Source organism: Enhydra lutris, unplaced genomic scaffold (assembly GCF_002288905.1).
Source record: "Enhydra lutris kenyoni isolate GAN:26980312 unplaced genomic scaffold, ASM228890v2 scaffoldscaffold64, whole genome shotgun sequence".
NCBI lineage: Eukaryota > Metazoa > Chordata > Mammalia > Carnivora > Mustelidae > Enhydra > Enhydra lutris.
In genome coordinates, this window is record NW_019154148.1 from 6,052,315 (window position 1) to 6,077,324 (window position 25,010).

Genomic DNA, 25,010 nt, shown 5'->3' on the forward strand with positions numbered 1-25,010 from the left:
CAGTATCTAATATTGAGGAACAGGAATTACTCCCAGCATATCCAGGTCTATAATATTATATGGCTGCTTTAAAATTTTATTTCTGTAATGCTTAAAGGCAACATAATATTCAAGCAAGTCAGATAATTATACACAAAATGTGCTCTGAATTTTACCGCTTAAAAAGGATCTGCACTTGGAAACAAATTTAAGGAGGTAGAAGACTTGTACTCTGAAAAATGTAAGACACTGATGAAAGATATGGAACATAAATCAGCGGAAAGATCGGACGTGCTCATGAATTGGAAGAATTAAGATATCCATACGACTCAAAGCAACCTACAGATTCAGGGCTCCCTATCAAAATTTCAATGGTATTTTTCATAGACCTAGAACAAATGAGCCCTGAATTTGTATATAACCACAAAAAAATGCCCTGATAGCCAAAGCAGTACTGAAAGAGAAGAACAAAGCTAGAGGTGTCAGGCTCCCTGATCACAAACCACACAACAATCAAAATGGTATGGTACTGGCACAGAAATGGACTCAAAGATCAATGGAACAGGATAAAGAACCCAGAAGTAAACCCAGGCTTCAGTGGTCAATTTACAACAAAGGTGACAAGAATAAAAAATGGGCAAAAGATAATCTTGGAAAAGTGGACCACTTTCTTAAACCATCCACAAAAATAAAATGAAAATGAATTAAAGACCTAAATTTGAGACCTGAAACCATAAAACTCTTAGGAAAAAAAAAATTGGCACTAAACCCTTAGCCCCCTGAGCATCACATTTTGGATTTGTTTCCTCAGGCAAGGACAACAGTGCGACAACGTCAAACGTCAAACTAAAAAGGTTGCACAATGAAGAATATCGCCAACAAAGCAAAAAACAACTTACCTACTGCATGAGGAAGATATTTGTAAATGGCAGATCCAGTAAGATCCCATAAGGGGTTAATATAATACAATATAATATAATACAATATAATACAACTCAACACCCAGAAAAACCAAATAACCCGATTAAAAATGGACAAAGAACCCAAATAGATGTTTCTTGTAGAAAGACATACAGCCGGCCAATAGATACATGAAAAGATGCTCACCATCAAGGAAATGCAAATCAAATCCACAATGAGATACCACCTCACACCTGTTAGAATGGCAGTTACCAAAAAGACAAGAAATAACAAGTGTTGGCTAGAACGGGGAGGAAAAGGACCCCTCGTGCACTGCTGGTGGGAATGTAAGTTGGCGCAGCCACTGAGGAAAGAGAGTATGACCGTTCTTCAAAAAATGGAAAATAGAGCTACCCTACACTCCAGTAATCCCACTTCTGAGGATTTACCCACTTCTGATGGAATATTACTCAGCCATAAAGAATGTGATCTTGCCATTGGAAACAACATGGATGGAACTAGAAGTTTCTATGCTAAGTGAAAGAAGTCAAAGACAAATACTGTATGATTTCACTTATATGTACAATTTTTAAGAAACAAATAAACACACCAGAAACAGACAAATATAGAAAACAAACTTCCAGTTATCAAATAAAAAGATCCTGGGGCCATGGAATACATTCTTTTTTTTTTTTTTAAAGATTTTATTTATTTATTTGACACAGAGAGAGATCACAAGTAGGCAGAGAGGCAGGCAGAGAGAGAGAGGAAGGGAAGCAGGCTCCCTGTTGAGCAGAGAGCCCAATGCGGGGCTCGATCGCAGGACTCTGGGATCACGACCTGAGCCGAAGGCAGAGGCTTTAACCCCCTGAGCCACCGAGGCGCCCCTATGGAATTCATTCTAAGGGATATAGTAAATAATAATGTGAGGACTTTTTATGGTGACAGAGAGTAACTAGACTTCTGGTGATCCTATCTTAATACATAGAAATGTCGATTCACTGTGGCACACACTGAAACTAACATAGTATTATACATCACCTATACTCTCAATTTTAAAAAAAGAATGACTTTTTGAAAGCATACACATCTGTGCTATTCACTTTCAAACATTTGCCACAACATCTAAATAGTTTTGGTGTACTGGGAAGGGGCTAACCAAAAAACAGCGGCCACTCAAGATGGCCACCCATACCTGCCCACTGTAGTTACTATTTGCTCGAGAAATATGGGATCACATGTTGCACACTGCTCCCAGGTGCTCATCACTCAGTAACGAGATTCAAGAGCAGCAGTGGTTTCCGCATAAGCAGAGAGTGTAAAAATCTGAGGGGCTTCCACTGCTAGAGAGAGAGGAGCTGTGAGCGGCGGCTGGCACTCAAAGTTGAATATTGTTCTCCCCTGGCAGGTGGCCACTGCTGAGATCCTTCTGGAAAGAGATCAACATCCTAATAGGAGTGGAAAATCACCGGTATCAAGAGCCTTTGAAGGTCGATTTTTATTTGTGTTTATTCTTGTGCTCTTTTTTGTTGTTGTTTTTGGTTTTCGTCCCCCCCACCCCCCACACACACACTCAGCGTTCTCTAGCTCGCTGCAAGTCTTGTGCACTAAAATGAGTACGTGCGGCAAAGTGCAAAAGCAGGAGAGTCTAACAGTTTAGGAGTTATTCAAACTATTACCCGTACCTGTCACTTCATCATCCCAACTGTACCCTTGAAATGGTACCTCAAGGGCCACTTAGAAACCTCCCTCTGTTCAAACACAGCCACTCCTTTAGTTTTGTTTTAATTAGGGCAGCCATAAATTCCTACATCCCTAGGTTCTTAATATTCATCAAAGGACTCCACGTGGATAGAATGGGTTTCAAAAAAGTAACTTAAAAAAAAATTGTAGAGGTATGCAAAATGAAAGCTTCCCAGGTTCCAAGGAAATCCCCACCCACGTGAAGGGTTTTAAAGATTTAAGTAACGGCATGACGTTATTGTCCATTCCATTCCGTGAAGTGAAGACAGATGAAAGTAAACATGCTTCTACAACATTTCCTCCAAAGCATGTCGTCATCATGATGGATGTAGAAACAGTTGGGTCGAACATATGTTACTCTCTGAAAGGAAGATCCCTGTATGCCTTTACCAAGATGAGTCATCTTCCTTTCACCAAAGTCAGAAAATATATCCTGGTTCCTGGTCTCCCCTTTCGTTCATGTTATGAAGGAAGAACGAAGCAGATCACTGGCCCGTACCTGCAAGATGCTTGGGCCCCTCCCGACTACACGAGGAAAACACGGGTGTGTTTACGAAGCTGATAGACTCAAGGAAAATGAGGAGGTTCTCCTTAGCTGCTGTGTCACCTTTCCTTCCAACAAATTACACGTTGCGAGAGAGAAAGAGAGAGAGAGGAGGGAGACCATGTCCTTAGAAGAGATCATTACTAAAGCTCACTGCCCTATACCAGATAATCAGCATAAAGCAGAAGTGGAACCCCAACACCTGGAGGGTCTGAGGTACTGCCAAATGAAAAAAATACAGCCCTTTTCTCCATTCTGCATTTCCTCATCAGAGCACAGAAACCGTAAGGCACGTTGGACTGCAGAATATTCAGGAAGAAATTCATTCTCCCCGAGGTCATTTTACTGCACGATGTTTGAAAAGTTCAAGGCACCACCATCATTTTACATCAGGTCCCCTGGTTCTGCTCTTCTGGTGGATTCCTTCAAGAATCATTTTGGAAAGCCATTTTGGAGAGCAAGATTTAACAAGCTGATAATACGAGCCTATGGAGAAGGGAAATACTTTAATAGCACATTGGGTAAAGGTTTGGATTCTTATTTAAAGAGGCACCTGCCACAAATGTAACATAAACACTGGAATGTATAATTTTCTTTTAGAAATTTCAGGATCCACACCCTCACCAAAAATGACTAATGAAAAAAAATGCGAGTGTTCAAAATACTCCAGTGTTAAATTAATTCTCCTCCTGCAAGTCTTATAGTAGCTCCTAAAAGCTCAAAACTTGAGTGTGATAGCCAATTTGTTCGAATAACAGTAATTAAAATTTACCAAAATACAGTTAATTTGAAAAAAAAAATCAAGCTTTTTCCTTAAAATACACCCAAATTAATAAAACAGCTTTAAGGCCGATTAACTTGAAAATATCCGCATATCCTCCAAAAGGAAGATAAAATGAGTATTTGGAAATACTGCCCATTTCTCTGTCCCTGGGGTTGACTGATCCAGTATCACAGAATAATAAACACATTTTAGTGCGCTCGTCTGATACACTTTTTTTTTCATGAAACTATGTCAACCAATCACTTCTGGCAACTAAAATTCTATAAACCACTCAGCTTTCCTATTCTATCCCATTGGAATTCTGCAAGATCTCCTCGGGTCATGAAAATCAACAACAGTCAAGGTAATTTTGAAGACAGATTGCCCTGAGTTTCTTTAAAGATGAGTTGGTATTTGCTGATGGGAGGGGAAAGGTCAAGTCCGCTGTCCTCAACCGGTAGAAGAGGGGAGGAGGTAAGTGTGGTTTTTTTGAGTTCAGTCAAAAAACCCAGACCTACAAAACCCAAGTCTCCGTTAGAGTGATTTGCTGGTTCAGCTCATTCACGCGCTTTGATGGTTGGAAAGAAAGAAACAGTGCCTAAAACTGGTCGTCAACGATGAGTCACGCCCGGGTTTCAATCTCCTTGTTAGTGACAGTGCCAGGGTGAGTGCACGTGTTGTAAAGACAGGAACGGTAGTCCTGCCAAATAAAAGTGCTGATAGTTTAGAAAAATCAGGTGGAATGGTGGAGGCAACAAGTCAGAAGCTAGAAGGTCACAACAACTTCTGACTCGACATGTCTGTACTTGGAAAGCTGCTATTATATTTCTGAAGAAATGTCTCTGTGGAGACATGAAGGTCCGCTTAGGGCACTGGCAGAGAACTCTGCCTTCTGACTGAAGGTCCATCAACCCCTCCTATTCCTCTGTGCAACATAGAAATGATCTGAAGAATTTAAAGATGGGCTCTCCTCAGATTCACCGAACACACCAGAAAGACCCCAGCAAACGAAAAACTTCTTCGAAGTTATTTGATCTTAAACACGTCATGTCAAATTCTAGAAGACTTACAAAAAGTATCCTGGGGTGGGTTTTTTGTTTGTATGTTTTGTTTTTTGTTTATTCACACAAGCAATACCAGGAACTGACTTTTACTCTAGTTTCTCAGGATTTCTCTGTCCCCTGGCAGGGGGAAAAAAATCCCTGAATGGAGAGAGAGAAAGTAGGAAGAATATAACCAGACCTTCAGTTTAGTCCTCTTGAATAGCAGTCATTGTCTTTATAAGCTCTGGCTAATTGATGGCTGTGTTCTGGAAGACTCTGTGACTAAATGAGCAATGTAGCATTTTTTCCCCTCAGGATGAAAACTGACCTTTGGCAACTGACTGAGCCACCATGTGACTTTCCATCAAGACTCCTCCCCAAAGATACAGATGTAGTGAAAAGAAGGGCCATCTGTACCCCAATGTTCATAGCAGCAATGGCCACAGTCACCAAACTGGAAAGAACCAAGATGCCCTTCAACGGATGAATGGATATAGAAGATGTCCATATCTACAATGGAGTATTACACCTCCATCAGAAAGGAGGACTACTCAACTTTTGTATCAACATGGACGGGACTGGAGGAGATTATGCTAAGTGAACTAAGTCAAGCAGAGAGAGTCATTTATCATATGGTTTCACTTACTTGTGGAGCATAAGGAATAACACGGAGGACATTGGGAGAAGGAGAGGAGAAGGGAGTTGGGGGAAATTGGAGGGGGAGACAAACCATGAGAGACTGTGGACTCTGAGAAACAAACTGAGGGTTTTAGAGGGGAGAGGGGTGGGGAGTTGGATGAGCCTGGTGGTGGGTACTAAGGAGGGCACGTATTGCATGGAGCACTGGGTGTGGTGCATAAACAATGAATCTTGGAACACTGAAAAAATTAAATAAATTTAAAAAAAGACTCCTCAACAATGGGTAAAAGGATTTATTATCTGAAACTCTCATCCTGATGTGGTATAAAAAATAGACTTTTTTGTTATTGTGGTTCCCTGAATAAAACTTGAACGATTCACTGCTGTCATGATTGTTAAATTGTTCCAAACTGCAGAAATGGTTGGGGGGAAGCTAGATCACACTTGTGAACTGGACCCACATGTGCTGATGAATCCATGGGAAATGGCTTATCAGGTAATAACCTGTGTCCCTAGGATGGGGCAGATAATACTTCCTGTTTTAAGGTAATTTTGCCAAAAAATCTTGTCATCTATATTCTAGGTAAAGGGCCCATGGGAGATGCTATAATTCTACAGAAATAGACAAGCAAAAATGCTAAGTGACTTAATGACCTTCATTCTCCTATAAGCCAAGAGATACCCTTTCACCAATGAAACTGTATTCTCTTGAAATGATCCTATATACTCCTAAGTAAGGGGAAAGTAGAGCTTTTAGCTTGTGTTTTGTCTATACATACAGATATGAAAGCAGAGCTAAGATAACTTTATAATTGCTAAGCAAAACAACTACCTGCTCTACATCAAGTAGGACATGATGAGAAACCAGCTCCAACTGATGAAAAGCTAAGACTCCAATGATCTGACAGCGATGTCTGCCCAGCACCTTCAGCCAAAAGAAGAAAGCCATTTAGAGGTCATCCCATTGGCTGCGGAAGCATCAAGTCTTTGGTAGGACCCCACAGAGGAAAGACTGATGGATAAAGAGAAAAAAGTAATTGCAACCTCCATGGCTTTCTCTGGAAGGGTCATGAGTGACCATTAAGCAATCCTGGGAGTCTGTGTTTTTAAGACACTATCCAGGAGCGAGGAAGAGATCTTTGTGTCTTCAGCTTTACTATTAGGTAGGTGTGGGTAAGAAGGAGATTTCTGCTTGATTTGTCTGATCTATCACACTGTGGTACCTGTATCTAAGATCATCTTATTTTAAGCATTTCCATCATCATTTATGCATACAACACTGTAAAAATTACAAGAAAAGCTTTGCATGGTTGTCTTGGATTCACAATTGACATTTCAGGCAAGGAGAGGTGTTTTGTTCTGTTTTGTTTTGCTTTTGATAAGGCCATTTGTTTGTCTCTTAGAAATATTCTGGAAAACTCTCTCTCCTCATTTTTTCACAATATATTTTTGCCCAGAGCACTGCAGATTAATCTTCATGTCTTTGGAGCCCAAAAATATCACTCACGACACAAATTAAGCTATTTAAAAAATTTCAAATTACCGTTTAATTTTGGGGTTTTAACCAATGAAATGTGCACATCTAAAAAGGTGTCATGAAATAATTCATTAGTTTCATTAGTTTTATGAAGAAAGCCAGTGCTCATTTCTTCATGTGTACATTTTGAAATGGGGAATGGTCTTTGTAGATGTTAGCATTTGGATTGACTATATCTTACATCAAAGTGGAAAAAAACCCCCACCACATAAAGCTATAAATTCTATCAATTTCATAAAGACAAAAACCAGAAAATTCAAATATAAAAGAACACAAAAAATATAGCACTTCAGAGATAATAGACAAGATGATTCAGGGATGACCCTGTCCTCTCTCAGGAGTATTGTAAATAGTATTTCTTTTTCACAATTTAGTAGGGACCAGATGGAGAGAGAGAGAGAGAGAGAGAGAGAGATGGCCCATGGGAAATCTGACATTGTGCATTTTACCTAAACATGCGTTGCAAAAGCCCGAGGGGGAATAGGCAAATAAACGCCTAAAATAAAAGCAAGTCGTGTCTGGCTTGGATAATCCCGAAGTGACAAACTGGTATTTAAGTTTCCTGAAACAAAAGCCAAAGAACAAAACAAGATGAAAGGTGTTTTGTCAGACACTTTTTTAAAGGAAACTAACCATATCTATGGGCTAGGAAGACAACTTAGCTTCTTCTAGGTATCTTCACTGTCAGCCAAACACTCTTCATATCCATTTGTAGGTAACCTGAGCCACACATGATCAAGCCCCAGAAAGTTTGCACGGGATGGAATCAATTCCCAGAAACTCACCCCCAGAAGATCGCTCTGGGGACGCGACTCTGTGGGAGGTTGCTTGGTCTAAGGATAGACACAATCCAACTCCATGAAGCATTTCATGTAGGTTAGTCCAAGGTTAATGAATTTGTCGACACGCAAGTAAACCACTTCTGATGGGGCCAGTTAAGAAATAAGTCTGTTTGAAGGGGCACCTGCTCCCCAATGTTCATAGCAGCAATGTCCACATAGACGAACTATGGAAAGAGCCCAGATGTCCATCGACAGATGAACGGATAAAGAAAATGTGGTATATACACACGATGGAATATTACACAGCCATCAAAAAGAATGAAATCTTGCCACTAGAGCTAGAGGTTATTATGCTAAGTGAAATAAGTCAGTCAGAGAAAGATGCCATACGATTTCACTCCTATGCAGAATTTAAGAAACAAAACAGATGGACACAGGGGAAGGGGAGGAAAAATAAGAAATGACAAAAACAGAGGGAGGCAAACCATAAGAGACTGTTAACTCTAGGGAACAAACCGAGGGTTGCTGGAGGGGAGGGGGTGGGGGGGAAGGGGTCACCAGGTGATGGGCCTTAAGGAGGCCTTGTGATGTCATGAGCACTGGATGTCATATGCCATTGATGAATCACTGAACTCTCCCTCTGAAACTAATAAGACACTCTGCGTTAACTAAATTGAATTTAAATAAAAAATTAAAAAGTCTCATCTGTTCCTTACAAGGGAGTGGACCTCCTCAGCCTGAGAACAGAGTCTGTTTCACCGTGAAGCTAGAGGGCAGCAGCGAAGTCACTGTGAACTTCAGGGAACATAACGTCTTTGGGTCCGTATAGATGAAAGGTTGAGTATAACTCCTATTTTTTCTGTAAAGTAGGATCCCTAGTGAAACCTAAGTAAGCAAGTAGTTCAACTCAATAAAAGATTTTGTGCTGTCAGATGAGGCTCTGAAGACCCTGAGGACAAAGAAAAAAGGGAGGAAAGCTAGAAATACTGCAAGACCCAGGCAAGGCTGACCTCCCATCTGGTTCTGATCTATGGCGTATTAGACCATTTGCACAAACCCTGAGTCATACCTGATTCAACAATAAAAAGGTGGGGGGAGAACATCTTGCGTAAAAGAAACACCAAGGAAATTGTTTCTAAGAAGCTTAAGGGGAAAGGCTCTGCAATTAGCAGGTCTGTTTTTTTTTGTTTGTTTGTTTTGTTTTGTTTTGTTTTTATAAATAGCATCATTCATGTCCGTTGTGGGCTTGTATGGCCCTCCAAAAATACATCCATGCAAATTTTATTTCCCAGAGCATTATGCTATAGAACAAAATGCTATCTTCTGAGGAGAAAGGAGGAAGGGATCCAATAGTTAACAGAACAGACCATCCCCAGCATAATGAAAAAAAAAACGTTTTCATTAAAACACACAGAACTGCATTTTTCTTTTACAAGCCAACCATGTGAAGTGATACCCACATATTATATTCCTTACAACTGGGACCTGAAATGGTCATCTTGTGGCTCCTGGTGACCTTGAAACTAGCCCTGGATTTTATGTTCCCACGTAGCTGCCTTACCCCAGGTCGGTACTACCGAGTGAGAGAAGAATGTTCCCGCTCCAATCCATGCCACAGGCACGCTTCCTGCTAGTTCTGACTCTTGGAACAGTCCCCCGAGGCAGCTGTTACAAGGGTACGGGCTTCCCTGGCCACCGTTCAAAGGCCTTCACATGGAGAGCCTGTCCCTCTGCTGCCAACCTGGGGGTGGACACAGGGGAGGCACTGGGAGGGATGCCTAACTTCAGAAACGCTGGGAATTTCCTGCCTAAGGAGCTCCTGGTATTAGCTCTCATATCCTGACCTAGGCAGAAAATCAAAGAAGCAGCGAGATAATATTCGGCTGTATCCAAACTAGAAAAAGCAGCTAAGCAACGAATAGAACCTAGGTCACTGCCAACAGTGCGGCGATGGGAAGCGACGCCCGGCTTCGGCATTTAAAAGTTTACACCGCATTATGATCAGTTTGAGACAACTTGCCACCCTCCCGTTGTCATCTAAAACACATGGAATAGGGGCGCCTGGGTGGCTCAGTGGGTTTAAAGCCTCTGCCTTAGGTTCAGGTCGTGATCTCAGGGTCCTGGGATCGAGTCCCGCATCGGGCTCTCTGCTCGGCGGGGAGCCTGCTTCCTCCTCTCTCTCTCTGCCTGCCTCTCTGCCTACTTGTGATCTCTCTCTGTCAAATAAATAAATAAAATCTTAAAAAAATTAAATAAAACACATGGAACAAACTAGTCCCAGTCAAAGTAGAAGGTGTAAGAAGTAAGGGGTTGTGTCTGTACCTGCTACAAGTCCCAGAACAGTGGCATGTCGGGGTGCCTGAGTGGCTCGGTCGGTTGAGCGTCTCTTGATTTTGGCTCAGTCATGATCTCATGGATTGTGAGATCAAGCCCCACGTCAGGCTCTGTGAAGCCCATATGGATTCCTTCTCCCTCTTTCTCTGCTCCTCCTCCCCTGCTCATTCTCTCTCTCTCAAAAAAAAAAAAAAAAAAAAAAAAAAAAAAAAGCTGTGGCCTATCACCACAGGCACCACAGGCTGCAAACCTTTCTCAAAATCTCCCCCAGACCCAGCCTCCCGTCCCAGCCTCATGCCATACCACCTTCCACCTTCCACTTTTTTTTTTTTTTTTTTTGGTGCACACACACACACACACACTAGAGAGCACAAGCAAGGCGGGGATGGGGAGAGGAAGAAGCAGACTCCCCACTGCTGAGCAGGGAGCCCTAAGCCGGACTCCATCCCAGGACGCCAGGACCATGACCTGGGCAGAAGGGAGATGCTTAACTGACTGAGCCACCCAGGTGTCCCCACTTTTTTACTTGACTCTGTGCGTGCCTGGCCCAGTGGCTGTGCTCAAAGGTACCAAGCTCCTCCCTGACCCACTGCCTTCAAACAAACCATTTCCTCCTCCTGGATGTCTATCCTTGCCTAAGCCTACCTTAGCTTAGAAGTCAACTTTGCTGTAATAGAGAAGAAAATGCTATTCAGAAAATTGTAAGGAAAAGAAAATACATTTACCGTACTATACTGTACCTACTTAAAAAAAAAAAATCTGTATATAAGTAGCCCATGCATTCTAAACCCAAGTTCAAGGGTCCATCATAGTCTAATTCTGTAACTGATAAAATGTGCAACTCTTCAGCCCTTCGCCACACTTCAGGCCAGGTTATTAGGGTCCCCGTTTTGCAGATAAGGTAAGTAAGTTTCAGAGAGGAGAAATTTACTAAAGTTCACATAACTAGTAGGACAATGGCAGAAACCACTAAAATAAAGAAATTTCTGGCTGAAGCTGAAGCTCAAAGACCAGGATTTGCTCATCGAAATTAGTCCCTCTCCCCCAAAGACCAATCCAGGGACACAGCGAGCTTCGCGGAGCTGGATCACGTTAAGAATGAAGATGAAAATCAGTGATGTCCTCTCCCAACCCAGAACTGATCATTAATGCTTTGCCGCTCGCGGTCGGGAAACCGAACGGCACACCGTCACACGGAGTGCCTTCCTGATCTGAGAGGATCAGTGAAAGAAACAAAGTGACAGAATACTTACCATTATTCCAGTAAGCAAACAGACTCCTTTCCCACAGTATGTGTTTGGTACCATGTCGCCATACCCGATGGAGAGAAAAGTTATTGATATCAACCACATTGCTCCGAGGAAGTTGCTGGTAACATCCTGCTGATCATGATACCTGAAAAACAGCAAACAGAGCCAGTCCTTTTGAATTCATCCAGAGAACGGCTGCCAGAGCCAATCCAGGAAATGCAATGCGTAGCTTCTACAAACTGATCTACGTGGAGGGCTTCAAATCTCACTATTAGGTGTAAATACAATCGAGGTTCCACCTGAGCAATCTGACAGATGTCAGGAAGTTCCTCAATGTTAAAAATAGTCTGAAAGAGAAACTTGAAAAAAAAAAAAGGGCTGCTATGCTCACGGGTGTAAACTGATAAATGCAGATGTCTCTGAACTCTGTCCAGACCTTGCTCGTGGCACATCATTCCTGGATGCCCGCCGAGGTGCCTAACTTATGGGACACCGTGCAGTGCTGGATTCAGCCTGTGATCTCCCCCCACCCCCATCCTGAGTAGCAGGAGCCATGCTGCTCCCTTTGCTGAGACTATCTTTTTCTACCTCTAACTCCGTGATGCTCCGACTCCTAGTCATCCTTCAAAATTAAATGTGGGGGTTGGGAGGGGAGCCTTTTCCATCTGCTTGTCTCCCAGCCCTGCCCGTATACCCCCTCAGCATCCTTTGTCTTCCTCCATGATCAGACAGTACTGTAACGGTCTACCTGGAGCAACTAGCTGTCTTCCCTGAAAATGGGACAATGATTGCACAATCCTGGCCTGGACTTGGAGCTATGTGAGTGGTTCCCCTGGAAGAACTCACCCTGGATGCCTGTTCTTTATAGTCATGGGGCAGAGTGGCCCTCCTTTGGTCTCCATGGCAGTCAGACCCCAGACTCTGGTCACCAGAGGCATTCTTGGCTCATCACCAGCTTCTCCGAAGGACCCTCTTCCTTTCCCAGCTGTCAGATGCCCCTGGGGAGGACTCTCCTGTCCTCATGTCTTGTTCTCAAAAGCATGCCGATAACCTCCTAGCTTGCACACACACAGCTTACTGAAGGGCACCCTTTAGATTATAACTCTTTCATGATATTGGGGTTCTCTCTAGAGTATACTCCAATAAGAGCTTGCCTAAAACAGGGAACACATGATGCCAGAGAGGGGAAGCAGGAATGTTCATGCCCTAGTCAATGTCTAATGGTGAGACAAATCTTCATTACCAAGCATGATCTACGGAAAGATCAGATACATTTAAGAGTCAAAAACTCTGATTTCCTGACACCTATGAAATATTTGCGGAGCGCCCACTAAGTATTTAGCACTTGACTTCCATGTTCTCAATTTACGTTAATATTTTAAGACCTAGACGACCTTTTTGGCTGAAACAGCTACCATCTTTACCCCCTCTATATCAATAAAGTGTCGCTTGGAAAATGTGATCACGTCTCAGGTATTTCTACACCGTGAGTGACCAGAACACACCCACTAGGCACAAGGAACTACGAAAGAGGAGTTTGAGATTTAAAACTAAAAGGGAAGGTCTCTAAGGGGAACCTCCGTGGCTGGTGTCCACAAGGAAATAACTTGGGCACGGCTGTGCAGTCTTTCCAAACTATTCTTTCTGGAGCACTTTTCATTTATTTCCTGAAGCTTGGAGAAGGAAGTAAACGGTTTCAAAAATCACAATAAAACACATTCACTGGAAACTTAGGCAAGCTGACTCCTCTTTAGCTGCTTAATGTAATAAATACCCGAGTTTTAAATACGCAGACTCCTCCCATCCTCATTCAACTCTTTGCAAAATCCTCAAGTATTATGAAGTGACATCATTCTGTCAATATTTATTATACCCTACGCACTACTGTAATCCTGTAGTGAAGGGCCTGATTAGAAGCAAACTTTCTAGGAATTGATATTTTAAGGCTTGGGATTTAATACTAAATTATCTTTTTTTTTTTTTTTTTTTTGGCTTATGGAGTAATAAACCTGCCTGAAAAGTAGCTCAGAATGGACAAATAGCATCTCAGACTAATGTTTATGTTACATTCAGACATACTTAGTTGTGAACAGTCAAGAACAAGGTAATTAAGGAACCATGTTAGACACTATTTGAATAATCAAGATTTCTTTCCTGGCAACTCAAATATTAAACTTACCCGCAGGATGATATTATCCCTTAGAACTGCCAGGTTTGGAATGACACCAGATTCACACCACCGTGAGTGATAAATTGCACAATTTAAAAAGCAGAGGAAATATTTCAAGACTTTTTTTTTTCCTCACAGATGTTTATTTCACGAACTTACTCAGGCAATGCCGACCTTCTTCTTCACAAGGACTGCTCTATGAAAGACATGAAGAACTGACTCAAAGTGGCAAAGTTCAAATTCTGATCACTAGGAATACTTGTTTAAGGAAAAATACATCAAATAAGATTAAAATGAGAGCAAGGAAGGCCTGCTGATCTCAAGCCTTTAAAATCAGAACTCTGGGGTTTGGAGAGAAGACTTACTGCACTATTTTAAAGCAGGTGCACACTTCATAGACATAAAGGTTTCAAGATCAGCTTTGAGGCTTGAAAAGAAGCAGAATATTCCTTCTCTTAGTTTCCATTCATGTCTTCACTGTTGATTGTGGGTCTACCGCTTTTTCTTAAATATGACAGTTTTCTATAGTACTTGTTGAAATGTGCCAGGGTTATCTTTCCAAAGGCCTTGCGGAATTCTTCTCTGAACACGGTGGTCTCGGCTCCGCACCTCTGACTCCCCCTCAGCACCTTTCCACACGCACCAGTTCTGGTCACACGAATGGCTGGCACTTAGGCCATCCTCTTTCATGGTTTTGTTTCTGGCCCGGAAACAACTTTCCTTCTTCCTGGAAACAACTCCCCCCACCCCACCCACCTTCCTAGCCCTGATTTGTACTAGGAGAATCTACTCATCGGTCCCCTTTTCCAGATTCCACAAAGCTTTTGGGCAACATGGTACTCCAGGACTCCAGGCTGGTTCTTTGTCTGTAGGAGCCTCTTGTAGAGATCTCTAGCGTCACCAACCAATGCTAACTTCAGCCACAAGACATGAAATGTATAATCTGCTCATCTAACATGCCCCTAGAGTCTTAATTATGAAGAATTCGAGGACAAAGACTATGCCTTTATTGAATTAACTAGCATGACAAAATGAAACATTTATTCTCAAATTGATGTGCCCTTGTGGCCACATGCTAGGCCTTCAGGATCACATACACAGTGGCACAAAAAGGGGACAGAAGTGAGTCTTGCCCAATCAATCTGTCATGTTCTCTTCCAAGACCTGTATGCAACTTATAAGGTATTTTTACACTTATAAAAGATAATTCAGCAATGGAGGTAAACAGCAGACAAACTATGTTCATTGACCATTTTTTTTTATTAAACATGCAATTAATACTACAAATGGCAAAAAGATCTCATCTCAGTTGTCAGCTCTGATCTCAGGTGCCAGCCTTGGTTGTAGAATAAAAAGTATTATGGAGACTGAAATGCATGTGATTCATCCACCATTGGTTCTCTCTTGTGATTCTACATTTCTCTCTGAAGATGCCACTAAAAGGACAGCAAGGCAATTTTTAAAAGGTATAAACACACAAGAACAAAAAGAAAGGAAAGGAAAGATCAGAGCATGAAAAAGAACACAAATTCATACACACAAAAGTACACGAGGAGTTCTGTTTCCAGCCAAGAAGGACTAACAAGGGACTAGATTTATGTTGCCTCTCAAAACGACTACAAAACCAGACACAGTATTTGAGACAACGGTTAATGAGACATAGATCAACTACTAATAAAGGCCAGTGATTCCCAAGAGATGGTAAACAACCACAATGGTCATACAGTTGTGCCACTTTAACACCTGAAGAGAATCCCCAGGATGTGGCTCAGGGAGGGAAACCAGTCAGAGCCCACAGTTTCCCCAAATTCAGGAACACACCTGGAAATCTGCAGGGGGTGGGGTGGTAGAGTTCACAGGGTCAAAATCTAGAGAGGAGAAATCTACATCAGTGGAAATCCAGAAATCTGCACAGCAGTCTCCTTGATTATTCAGCTAAGGACTAATCAATATGTGGGTGTAAAACCCCAGTGTTGAAGAAATGGAAGTACTTTACAAAGTGGTTCAGTATCACTTGAAGATATGTTGTAGTAAGTGGCATCCTGTCCAGTGAAGAGAAGACAGTGATAAGTTAGTTACATTGTACCTAAATGCATAGGTACGCTGTTAGCCTCAAGGAACCACGAAAATACTACTTCAGAGAGTAATAACTGATAACACAATAAAGGAGAGAAGATGGAATAATAAAAAAAAAATCCAAAAAGATGCAGAAATAGAAAAAAAGAACAAAGAACAAATGGGGACAGAAAACAAACAGCCAGAGAACAGATTTAACCAAGGATATCTGTAACCACATTAAATATAAATGGCCTAAATAACTCCAATGAAACAGCACAGGTTGTCAGAGAACCCAAGAAAGGTTCACAACAAGAAGAAAACAGTTATCATGCAGAGTGGCTAAGAGCTAAAGCTGGAAACAGACAACCGATGGTGTCTAAGTAAATGGAAGGATAAATGCCCACGTGTGTGTCCCTTTCTGGTACCGCCAGACACAAACAGGAGTTTATAGTTTAGTTCCTGCGGATAGACTGCAGAGTCTGACCTGAAGATCAGGAAAGATGTTTGGGGCTGAAAATATGGGGACTGAATTCAAGTTTCCAAAGTTATCAGCAGGACCTCCAGTTCCCTTTCTTCACTGCCTATCCCTGACCCTGTAAGAGATCTCAATAATAGGACTCACTATTACAGAGAAAGAATATTTTTCTTTGGAGAAACAACACTTTAGCGAAAGACATACATGTACTAACATCAAGGATTCCCTAATGAAAAACATGCAGCTTTCCGCTTATCCATCCCACAGGAAATTTCACCACACAACAAGCACCTCTCCCCACACACAGCCTCCAACTTCCACTCTTTTTTTTATATATGTTTTTTTAAATTATAGCTGATTATTTAATTTTTTTAATCATTTTTTAAAATTTATTTTCAGCATAACAGTATTCATTGTTTTTGTACCACACCCAGTGCTCCATGCAATCCGTGCCCTCTCCAATACCCACCACCTGGTTCCCCCAACCTCCCACCACCCCCACCTCTTCAAACCCTTCAGATTGTTTTTCAGAGTCCATAGTCTCTCGTTGTTCCACTCTTTAACATACAAGAAGTACAAATGATCATCACACATCTGAAGTATATTCTCTACGGAAAAGATGCTGACAACAAAGGGGAGGAGCAAAGAAGACATAAAGGAAGAAAAGAAAGTAGGAATGGATGGGAGGAGCGAGAAAGCAGAAGAACTTGGATATAATGCAGGGTATTGGGGACAGGACTCCTGAACTCTCTAATTTCTGTCAGCAAAGACCTATGGGAAAAGATGGCATCCTGTGGATGTCAAGTGCAATTGAAGAATAAAAGGGGACTCTTTTTTTAAAAAAACTTAATATTATAGTGAAAAAAATAATCATAACATAAGAATATAAACTAGCAGGAATCTCCCAAAAGCAAAACAAAGGGACAGGGTAAAAGAACAAGGAAAAAGATACACTCTCAGAGAATCAACACAGAGGGACTAACAACTGAATTTCCAGAAGAACACAGAAAGGGGAAGGAAGGAGATGAGCGTGTTCATTTCTTTGGTTTTCCAGGAAAACGAAGGCAGGCATGTCTAAGGTTCTCATTGTTATCTGCATACGGAATAAAAAAAGATCCATGCTGTTGGGGTTGGGGGTGGTAATAGTAAATTTTAAAATACTAGGAATAAGGAAGAGACCTTGAGAAGTTTCAGAGAGGGGAAAACCAGATCACAGCTAAACATTAAAAATGGTTGCATGTAAGATGATGTGCGTGTGTGTCTGTGTGTCTGTGTATTATAGTGGAAGAGGGGGGGGCAATCTATTTCTCCTGGATCGATAGAGGGGTGGGATGGAGATTCTGGGCAATTCTGGGAGGAGGAACTGAACAGGCATGGCTCTGCTTGCCCACAGAGCAGGCATCTCCATTTCTCTGTGTGGTCAGCTCCCCCAGGGGAGGGGTGAGGCCCCCAGGTTAGTGGTGTACCTACAGCTCCATGTACTTCAGTGGTGGATGAGGGGAACCCCAGGCAGCCCGCTGGGCTATAGGTCAGGTGGGGTGTCCAGATCTGCTTTACATCAGTAAGGAAGCTGCTATTTTGATGTTGACCAGTTGAAGACCCAGAGAAATGAGAGCAGGATGATCAATGCTCTCTCCCCGAACCCTAACTGTGTGCACATCACTTGGATTTAAAGAGAAAGCAAATAAGTGATTCGATTAATGAAAACATAGGAGCACAACAAGAAGTCCACTGGAGAAACGCACCTAGGTTCAAAGGAGAGAAGTGCTGAGTATCAACAGCTAACAAAGGAGGGTGACCTGCCTCTCTGCTTTGCCACTGGCCCAAGTCACAGGTGGTCACCTGTACATGACCTTGGAATCACCCACGAAGCATTTAAAAATAACCAAGCAAAAGCCTGGTGTCCTAGGACATGGATTTTTTTTTTTTTTTAAGAGCTCCCAAGTGATTTTAATGTGTTTTGCAGCCTGAGAACCATTATGGGCTTTATTTCAGAACTTCCTCATTCAACCTACATGTACACGAGAACATGCAGATGAACAGAAAAGAGGGAGAGTTCAGAAAGCTTAAAATATGGTAAGGGAGAAAAAAACTGATGGCCAAGAATAATCAGGTAACAGGGAAACTGGCATGAGTGTGAAGACAAAAGGTCAAGGCAGATCAAGATGCAATGTATGTAACATCGAAAGCGATGATAGGATTATTTCACAATAGGACAGTGACGCCTAAAATTATCGTCTTAAATTCAACCAGAATGTACAATCCAGTAGGTCGAAATATGCTACTGAGTACCTCTCTGAGCGAGGGCTCTAAAGCAAAAACAGAGCATCTTATGTATACAACTTCTCCATGAATATATTTACGTGAAGTTCTTTCAGACCAGAGAATGTGAACATACGACTTTCTTCTTGTCCTTTCCTTGCTTTCCTGCTTTTCTGTTACTGAGTCGTGGATACACAAACATGGCTTTACGGTCTTGGGGGTGCCCATATATTGACTTCCTTCACTACTGATAAGCATATGCCAAAAAAAGGGGCAGAGAGCCCAATTTCAATTTAGGCAGGAGCCCGTTCTGATTTTCATCAAATGCATATTTCTTTCTTAACTTTAAAACACTAAAGTGAGTCTTCTGTTTTGATTTCATTTTGCTCCTGTCGCCCATTTGGATTGCTTTCCTGTCTTCTGTTAATTTGGAAAAGTCAAAAAGCTAAAGGCGTCTCTCTCTTACTCCCTCCTCTCCACTTCTCCCTTCTTTTTGCTTCCTCCCCACCTGTTCTGTGCCACGCTTGCGTCCCCCCTCCCCCGAACTGGAGGGGGTAGTTCTCTAAAACTACCGAGTTCTTTTCATGTGTTGACCTTGGCTAATGAGAGTTTCATTCACTGTATGGATAAGAAGACTAATCTTTGGGTAGGGACCATCAGTGGATATGTTCTAAGAGCACAAGCTTCCTACGAAATAAAGCTAAAAGTCTCTAGAAAAAGAGGGGGATGATAGAACAATTTTTCAGACTTGGAAGAATTATATTACGTCCCACCCTCCCGAAGAGATATTGTCTCTATTATTCCTGCATCTTCATTTACATGAGAATAAGTGAGTTCAGAAAGGACTTGCCTGTCAGTAAGTTAACAGTCTCAGTTCTCTAAGTATTTGACAATGAACCATGTTAAAAACCAGGTGGTGGGTATTAGAGAGGGCACGGACTGCATGGAGCACTGGGTGTGGTGCAAAAACAATGAATACTGTTATGCTGAAAATAAATAAAAAAAAAAATGATTAAAAAAAAACCCTATAGGAAGACAGTGGTATCACACTAACGGACCCTAAAAACAAACTTGAAACGCCTTCTTAGCACTGGGCTCTCTCTGATAAAAGGGTTGGGGTATTAGGGAGGGCACGTGTTGTGATGAGGACTGGGTGTTATACACAACTAATGAATGACCGAACACTATATCAAAAACTAATGATGGGTTTGTTGGGTAATTGAACATAATTTAAAAAAAGAGGGGGGTGTTGGTGAAATATGGCCAGCTTTGGACAGAACTTCCAGGTCTGAGAGCCATGGTCGCCAAGTCCGGTTCCTAAAAATGAAGACGGAGAAAGACCCCAGGGCATACATGCCCATCACGAGAGACTTCCCTGAACAGAAAACTCCATTTAAACAATAGTTCTCAATCCTAGCAGACCGAATGCCACGAGATGGAACTCAAACAAAAATCGGTGTTAACACCCTAACTGCAATACAGAGAAATAAAACAGGAGTACTTTACAATAAAGGATGCATGTCAGCATCTAAATATTCAGACAAGACTAACTTAGAAGACATGACTTAAGAAGACATGATCGGTGAGTTGGTTTGTACCTTTTATGTAAACGCACTTGAACCCAGTTCAGTCTAATGTTCATGAACTATTCTGGCAATTCCAAAGCCATGGGGGTGCGGCCAGAGCTGATGTGATCTTCTGAAATGTGCAAAACTTCCAGCCAAACCCCAGATATAACAAATGACAATACTCCCTCCATTTATACATTCTACATATGCTGTAAACTGTATTATTATAAATCATGTAATTAAAAAAATGAAGTGTATATTCCAGTCGGACAAACATATTTTGTTTATGCTGATAGTGGACTGAGGTCTAAGCTAATGAAAATTGTAAATAGGTTTTTAGTACACAGAATGTCCAGCAGGTTGGTCCAAGGTCAGGGGAGACGCAGATCCTCTGTGGGAAGGGGCTGTCCCATGCCCATCAGAATACAGAGCAGCTCTGCCTCCAGCCAGTGACCAACCAACCAACCAACCAAAAAACCCTTCTCCAAAAAGGTTTTTTGTTTTTTTTTTTAACTTTTACTCCAAAAGTACTGGGGGCAGTACTCCCTCCAGTGAGAAGCACTGGCCTAGAGTTTCTGCTGGGATGCTCCAACAGCCATCCAAAAATCTCGAGCTGGTTGCATGTCAACACATCCAGAAAGTGAACAAAAAAACCTTGGAATTCAGCACTAATGAGATTCTCAAGCCCCTGCCCCTCCCCAGGCGATCAAAGGAACACCCGGGGCTCCCAAGGCTTGCATTTCTGACCAGTCTCTTTTCCCTCTTTGTGCCTTTCTTTATTCCCTTCCCAACCCTTCGTTATTCACCTTTTCTGAGGAGGTGTGCTGCCTCCCCCTAGCTCCTGCTCCATGCCAGGCCCCTCACACTCACCGCGAGCTCCTCTCCAAGAGGACAGGTGGAGGCCTGGGACACAGAGAGGGAGCTATGCAGGGTCAGGCCCCAAGATGCCTCTCCCAGAAAGTCACTTTTGCAAAAAGCACTAGAGCTCCCGTCTGACACAGGCCAGCCTTTGCCAATGGCTGGCGGTGGTGGCCTACATGGGCCTGGCCTGGCCACGGCTTGTGAAGCCCCTGCATGATCTCCCCTTCTGTAGACGGATCCACCTGCCTTCTGGAAGGCTGAGAAGAGTGGAGGGAAGGGCAGTCACTAGGTGGCAGCGGCACACCAGTTTATCCCCAAGGCTGTCCAGCTGAGTTGGGCCTGATCCGTGCCAGGGTCAGGGTCCTGAAGGCCTTTACTGGGAATACTTCCCAGCGAAACCCCTTGCCCTGGGCGTCCTGGAAGCAGGGGCTGTTCCACGTGAGAAGCAGCAGTGATGGGTGACACAGACAGTCCCAGGTCATTCCTCTGTCCTACATCCAGCAGCCCTTAGTGTTGCCAAGAATCTTAGGGGCATCTCCCAAGACAGGATGGGTGGGTGACTGAGTGGGGAGAGGAGTGGGGAAGGGGAGAGAAAGAGAGACAAAGAGAAGAAAGGTGGGGAGAGAGAGAGAGAGTCATACTCCCCACCTGAGATTCTCTCTAGATCACAGACCAGACCTTACCTCCTAAGTCTGTAAGAAAAAAACAAAACTGCGGATTTTTTTTTTTTTTTTTTTTTAACTAAAACTTGTCCATGTTGGATTTGAATCCGCATTTGCAGATACCTAAGTTGGGGGTCCTGTTTCCAGCTCTGAGATGGGGTCCAGGAAGGACAGCTCTGTGTTCAGAGCTGGAGCCTCTCCTTTTAGCTCTGTGAACCCCACAGTGGCGAGTCTCCCCAGCGGAGCCTCCCCCTCTCCTCTAATGTCAGAATCATGCCACCTGCCCGGGGAGAACCACGGACTATCCCCACGCAGCCTGCTCAGGCTCTAAAGACTGGATGGGAGTTCGAGGCCGAGTCGGTGCTCCGTTTGCGTGCAAGGGGACACAAAGGGGAGCGTCTGCTTTGGCGAAGGCACCTTCCTGCCCACGGGTAAGGTGGCAGACGGTGGGGAGGGGGGGCTTGATTTTTCTCCCTTCCCGCACACTGACTGGTCCCACTGAGACAGAGCATGCAGGAGGAAGACCTGAGGAAGGACAGGAAGGCAGCCTAAGGCGGGAGCTGGCTCGGCACCCCAGGGGAGAGGTCAGCAGAGCACAAAATAAGGAGAGCAGGGACAAAGGGGGATGCTGGGCAACCTGAAGCCCGAGAGAGAAAATGCAAGAAGAAAAAGAAACAGCTGCTAGGCTTCCTGTGCTATTCTGTTCCGCTGCCTCCTCAGCCTCCCACTGACCAGTGCTTGGACAGGGGTGGGGGTGGGAGTAGGAGTGAGGGGGTGGCACACAGGGGAGGAGGAGAGAAGGAACCACAGAGGGTCTGAGAAGGTCTGAGAAGGTCACGTGCAAGGTTTTCCCACTTCTAGAAACTGTGCCTTCCTTGCTTCAGCGCGGGCCGCTGGAATAGAGTCTAAGGTGCCCAAGCATCCTGAATGAAAGGAAAACACAGGTCCCGCATCACGCAGGAGGGGTACCTGGGGGGCACAGGGCCCCCTCAAACTCGACCCACTGCCTCCGAGGGCCTAGATCAAGCCCCGGCTGCCCCAAGGGCTCAGAGGTCTGTGAGAGCCAGAGACGAAAGAAGAGAAGGAGCGGGGCCCAGCCAGGAAGACGAGGAGGTTCGGGGTGAACAAGAGCGAGAAAAGACGGCGGGGAAACAGTCGGCGCCTAAAACTGGCAAAGCACACACAGGTGCGTTTCGACTCCAGCCGGCCTCCTTACGAACTTATCCAAATTAAAACAACAAAACAACAAAACGAACGACACAAAACAAAAAAATACTCATGTATGGCATTAAGGAGATCACAGGCTTGCACTGGTTCCCACAAGGGGTGCCGACTCCTCCCAAGAAAGAAACACAAGAAGGAAAAAATTAAATAAATAAAGCCAATCCCACAGGCTTTCGTTAGCCTTCCATTTCCAGGATCTGAAGTATTTAAAAAACGGCAGTCCGCAACAGCTCCCGGCCCAACGGCCACCCCCTCCGGAAGTCAGGTAGGGAGAGGGCACCCCGAGAATGTGGGCTACATTCTTAGCTCACCAGAGTACACTGGCAACGTGTTTGCTGAGCCCTGGGATAGCAGACATTGGTCACCTCTCCCGCCCCTCCCCCCACCAACCAAAGAATCAAAATTGTAGCTTGCCAAATCAGTGAGGTTAACTTTTTTTTTTTTTTTTTTTAATCCAGAGAACTCAGGAATCTATGAAAAGGAGCAGCTCGCAAGGAAGCCTGAATGCATGAGGACCTCCGGAAGCCATCAAGGGACGGGACTGCAACAATCCGACAACCCCAGGAGCTTATCAAGCTGGGTTGCGTGATGCATGCCCCTCCCCCCTCTTCAGTGCAAACTCGTGGCAGTGATACGATCTTCTTAAATAATGTTCCTGTTCAGCGGCACAACCCCAGCGCGACCCCTTCCAAGCCGGAAGCGTCTCCTTCCGCCGAAAGGACCACATCGGGCTAACAGCACCCAAACCCTGAGCCCAAAGGCGACAGCTGGATCGAAAAGCGGAGACTTCTGCTAGTCACCATAAAATACATCATTAACATAACACAATACAAAAGAGAGAGAGAAAACTGAAAAAAATAAAAATTAAAAAAATAAAAGCAGAGTTTTCTGCGTGGTGCCTGGAGATGGTGAAGGCGCGGCTACGCAGGCAAAAGTCAACCTATCAGTCCTCCCTTTCTTCTCCAAATCAGGTTAGGTAGGGCGAGTTGCACAGCTTGGCAAACCACAGGGGTGCCCCGGGGGAGAACGGATGTGCCTGCGCTCTCCATAGGCTTTGAAGCAGCCTAAGGGAAACGCCTGACCTGCAAACACACCGGTTAGCACGGGAAGCATAAACTCCCTTGCAGCTCTGTCCAGAAGGGCTTTCTGCAACAATTCTGAAAAGGGTCACCCTCTGTGCGGTCCACGCCACCAGCCACAAGCCACACGTGCCCCTTTGAAGGGTGGCCCATACAATTCACTTTTACCCATTTAAAATGAAAATTAAATAGCCACCTGTGGGGGGGGGTACTGGCTGCCCTATTGGACATCGAGGACCAGACGGCCAAGTGGGGACAGGAGAGCCACAGAACACACGTGATCATGCCTTAAGAGCACAGCTCAGTTTAACTCGGCCATAATGTTTGCTCGGAACATTCTCTCTGCCAACGTGAAATGGGAAAAAGGAGTCTAATACATTCCCCAACTTTTGGGGCCGGAAACGAATATCTATCTACAATTGACACAATCTTCTGTACCTTATGGTCATTTGCTTGTTTTTTGTTGTTACGCTTCTCAGGTAAAGAAAATAACTGTTTTGAAGAAATACATTGAATTTTGATCAATTTTGGTGTATTCATTCATTCTGACACACAATATTCCCCTAGTTCATTGGCAGGGTCGGGGGGAGCAGGAGAGGTGAGGCAGCCGTACCCACGGATTCTGAAACCTACAGCAAGTGATCTTTGTCTCCACAGGCTGGACACACCCTCCCGTTCTTCCACTCAGTCTTCCTTTTGTCACTTTCCATGATCCCGCCCATACTGAGCAACACACCTGATTCCCAGAAGGGACCCACAAAAAAGTGAGTGGAGGGCAGGCACCTTCTGGGCCGATAGTTTCCCAAAGCAAACAACCTGAACCAGAGTATGTCTTTCAAGATCACTATCCCAGCTCTGCTCACTTGGCATCCTCTTGAAACAGTGACAGAAACGGGAGGCAGTTCATCTGTTTACCAGGTCATTTTGGAGACAGTTGAACAACGTGTATTTTTTAAAGATTTTACTTATTTATTTGTCAGAGAGAGAGAGAGAGAGAGCAGCATTCAGAGGGAAAAAGCAGGCTCCCCCACTAAGCAAGGAGGCCGATGCGAGACTCAATCCTAGGAACCTGGGATCTCAAACTGAACTGAAGGCAGACACTTAACCTACTGAGCCACCCAGGCACCCATAGTGACA

At 43.7% G+C, this 25,010-nt stretch overlaps 1 protein-coding gene across 1 annotated transcript in view; it reads right to left on the minus strand.

Annotated features, from left to right (window-relative positions):
- LOC111158908 (potassium calcium-activated channel subfamily N member 2) overlaps positions 1-25,010 on the minus strand; it is a 147,859-nt gene that overhangs the window by 25,843 nt on the left and 97,006 nt on the right. The window contains exon 4 of the mRNA XM_022521232.1: positions 11,518-11,659. Within this exon, the coding sequence (XP_022376940.1) occupies positions 11,518-11,659 (142 nt within the window). The remainder of the gene's footprint in view (positions 1-11,517; positions 11,660-25,010) is intronic.